Below are 4,029 nucleotides of genomic sequence, written 5' to 3' on the forward strand. Positions count from 1 at the left end.
GTGGAGGCGCACGCTTGTAATCCCCGCGCTTGGGAAGCGGAGACAGGAGGATCGCGCAGGTTCGTAGCCAGTCGCGCTGTCATAAGAGACCCTGTTTCAAAAATATAAAGTAGGTCTGGGAGTGTAGCCCGGAGGTAGAAGGGCTTCCAGGAACCCCAGTACCACCAAAAAAAAAAAGCAATGCAAGCTGTATACATCATAAGTACAATCATTTTTTGTATGGAATTAATAATGGGAATTTTAGGGAACGGGTTCATCGCTGTGGTGAACTGTGTGGACTGGGTCAGGAGAAGGAAGCTCTCTCCAGCGGATCGACTCCTCACTGCTCTGGCCATCTCCAGGATCAGCAATCTCTGGACAGTATTTACATTTGCATTGGCATATGCCTTGCACCCAGATTTGATGACAGTGTGGAAAATGACGAAAATCTTGGACATTCCCCTGACCGTGTCCAATCACTTCAGCATCTGGCTGGCGACAAGCCTCAGCATCTTTTATTTTCTTAAGATTGCCAATTTCTCCAACTCTGCCTTTCTCTTCCTGCGATGGAGAGTTACCAAAGTGGTTTCAGCAACACTGCTGCTGTCTCTGATTCCCATGTGTTTAAATATTATACTTACAAGAATATATATTGATGTCTGCGTTGATGGTTCTAAAGGAAACCTGTCTTTAATTTCCCGCGTGAACAACTCTGCAGGATTTGTCAAACTTCTTTCTGTCATGAACACTGTCTTTATAATCGCCCCCTTCACTGTGTCCATGACCGCTTTTCTCCTGCTCATCTCCTCCCTCTGGAGGCACCTGAGGACCATGCAGAGCAGCGGCTTAGGATGCAGGGACGCCAGCACCACAGCCCACGTGAAGGCCTTGCAGAGGATGGTCGCCTTCCTCCTGCTCTACGCCATCTTCTTTCTCTCATTTCTCATACAAGTTTGGTCCCCTGAGTTTCTAGACAAATATTTAGTTGTTATATTTTTCTGTGCTATTGAACTAATTTTTCCTTCAGTCCACTCCTATGTTCTGATTCTGGGGGACAGTAAGCTGAGACAGGCGTCTGTTTCAGTGTTGTGGTGGCTGAGGGGCAGGTCCAGAGATGCGGGGACCACCACGACCGTAGGACATTTCAGTACTCATCTTGCATGTTCTAAACAAAATCACTAGAAATTCTTGTATTAAAAATTCTTACTTTCTATTTACTCCTAGGTTGTATGTAAGTTTGTGCATTTTACAAGATATGTTTGGTTTCATTAGATTTAAGCCTATTACAAAGTTATCGGAATTCCATACACCAGAATGTGTCTTATCAAATAGTTACAACTTACTATTTGAATTAATGATGCACCAATTAGAATTGATAGCCTTTTTATTTGTATTACTGTTACTTAAATTTTATTATTTTCAAACAAATTATTTTGGTTTTCTTTTTTAATTTTTTATTGGCAATTATTATAGTACTAGGCATCTGCTCCATACAAAGAAAAGTTGAGTTAATAAAAATCCTGAATTATTGAAGTAGGAAATGAAGGGTATTTTGATTCATATATGTGTGTGTTTATGTGTGAATTGTGTGTGTGTGTGTGTGTGTGTGTGTGTGTGTGTGTGTACATGACCTTGTAGAAAGTAAAATTACAAGGTTATTCTTAGGCTCCTTATTTAAGAAATAATGATCTCCACAATACCATTAGATAACTCTGACAGACTTAGACCTTTGTACATGTGTTCCCAGGGCTCTGTACAGAGCAAACCTTGACATGTTTAAAAAAGGACAGTGCATAGGGACGTTCATATTTTGTCCGATGGTTGTTGAACTCTATACAACTATTTTCTAATGTTGCTTTGTAATACTCAGGTAGTCAGATGGAAGTATATAGATTTAGGAAAAGCAGTGTGGTTGGATGTTTGCTTATTTGCATCTTAGCATACACGGTTTCAGGTTGCCTTTAGCATCCGCTGCACAAGCCGGGAGGCGGCTGTGTGTCGGCACAGGGTCTGGAGGAAGCTCAGGGGAGCTTTTAGGAAATGCAAGATTTTTGTGAAGAAACTCTGATCCCAGTTATTGGCAAACCTTGATGCTCACTTGTTTGTGATTGTATATGGGACTTCTTAAATGTATGTGATGAATATTCAAGAGTGAGGTCTGCCTGACATTGTAAAGTCATCTATTAAGAAATCTCCATCAGCGCATTTGAAGTTGGGGCATTCTCTTAGTGACAATGGTTGGTGTTATACACATCACATTTGCAATCATTTTAATTGTGGAGTTCATGATGGGGATTTTAGGAAATGGATTCATTGCTCTGGTGAATTGCGTGGACTGGGTCAAGAGAAAGAAGATGTCAACTGTTGATCAAATCCTCACTGCTCTGGCCATCTCCAGAATTGGTCTGTTCTGGTCAGCGCTCCTAAACTTATTGATTTCTGCATTGCACCCAGATTTAGCAAGGACTGGAAAAATGATACGAATTATTAATTTTCCACTGACCGTGACCAATCACTTCAGCCTCTGGCTGGCGACAAGCCTCAGCCTCTTTTATTTTCTCAAGATCGCCAATTTCTCCAGCCCTATTTTTCTCTACCTGCGATGGAGAGTTAAAAAAGTGATTTCCATGACACTGCTAGTGTCTCTGGTCCTCTTGTGTTTAAAGTTTGTACTTATGAATATATACATTGACATCTGGATTGATGGGTCTAAAGGAAACTTGACTTGCAGTTCAAGTTTAAGTAACTGTTCTACACAATTTTACGGTCTTCTTATACTCAACAGCACTATGTTGACCATTATTCCCTTCTTTGTGTCCCTGGCCGCTTTCCTCCTGCTCATCTCCTCCCTGTGGAGGCACCTGAGGACCATGCAGCGCAGCGCCCCAGGGTGCAGAGATGCCAGCACTGCAGCCCACGTGAAGGCCTTGCAGACCATGGTCACCTTCCTCCTGCTCTACGCCATCTACTTTCTATCAGTTCTTGTGCAAATTTTCATCTTTGTGGTTGCAGATAACTATTTTATTATTGCATTTTTTGGGGTTATCGAAATAGCTTTCCCTTCGGTCCACCCATGTGTCCTGATTCTGGGAGACAGTAAGCTGAGACGGGCCTCTGTTTTGGTGCTGCGGTGGCTGAGGGGCAGAGCCACAGATGCTGAACCACCACGTACGTAAGACATTTTCTTGCTGGTCTTGCATGCTCTAAATGAAAATCAAATCACTAGAAATTCTTGTATTATGAATTGGCGCTTTCCAAATAATCTGTCAATGTAACTTTGTGGATTTTACAACATATATTTTATTTCATCAGAATCTATGTACATTAAAACTTTAACAAAATATATGCACAAATGTATATGTCACTATGAATAGGGACCACTTAAACATAAGATTATTATTCTAACATTATTTTGGCATCAATCTTGATCCTTTTTGAGATTTTTCAAGTGATTAACCTATAATATATGAGATATATGTATGTATCTACATTAGATGTAGTAAAAATAAACCCAATAATTATATACACATAATAATAATAATATTGTAACCTTAGAATATGTGTGTATATTTTTTAGAAAATAAATTAAGAATAACAAGCTGGGCATGGTGGCACATGCTTGTAATCCCCAAGCTTGGGAGATGGAGACAGGAGGATCGTGCAGGTTTGAAGCCAGCCTTGCTGGCTTAAGAGACCCTGTCTCCAAATAAAAATATAAAACATAGGTGTCTAGGAGTATAGCCCATAGGTAGAAGGGTTTCCAGGAACCCCAGTACCACCAAAAAAAATTATAACATATAGATTTGAAAATTTGGTGCCCTAATACACTGTTTCAAATATAAGACCAAATTTTAAAAAGGTTTTAGAAATTTTTCAGAATTCTGAGGCTACTTTACTATAATTTCCCTATTTATTTTATTTATTTATTTGTTTTGGGTGGTACTGGGGTTCCTGGAAACCCTTCTACCTCCAGGCTAAACTCCCAGACCTATTTTTATAATTTTTTATTTGGAAACAGGGTCTCTTAAGCCAACACGGCTGGCTTCAAAT

The 4,029-nt window shown here is 40.1% G+C and overlaps 2 protein-coding genes across 2 annotated transcripts; both read left to right on the forward strand.

Annotated features, from left to right (window-relative positions):
• Positions 1–231: 231 nt before the first annotated feature.
• LOC308269660 (taste receptor type 2 member 125-like) lies at positions 232–2,047 on the forward strand (the record flags this gene model as incomplete). Its single annotated transcript, XM_080705024.1, has 2 exons — positions 232–1,113; positions 1,919–2,047. 2 exons carry the CDS (start codon positions 232–234, stop codon positions 2,045–2,047), a joined length of 1,011 nt encoding a protein of 336 aa, XP_080561150.1.
• Positions 2,048–2,213: 166 nt separating this feature from the next.
• Positions 2,214–3,155, forward strand: LOC308269661 (taste receptor type 2 member 125-like; the record flags this gene model as incomplete). Its single annotated transcript, XM_080705025.1, has 1 exon — positions 2,214–3,155. One exon carries the CDS (start codon positions 2,214–2,216, stop codon positions 3,153–3,155), a length of 942 nt encoding a protein of 313 aa, XP_080561151.1.
• Positions 3,156–4,029: the final 874 nt, after the last annotated feature.

This window comes from Muscardinus avellanarius, assembly GCF_963383645.1.
Source record: "Muscardinus avellanarius genome assembly, chromosome: 11".
In the NCBI taxonomy this organism is placed as follows: Eukaryota; Metazoa; Chordata; class Mammalia; order Rodentia; family Gliridae; genus Muscardinus; species Muscardinus avellanarius.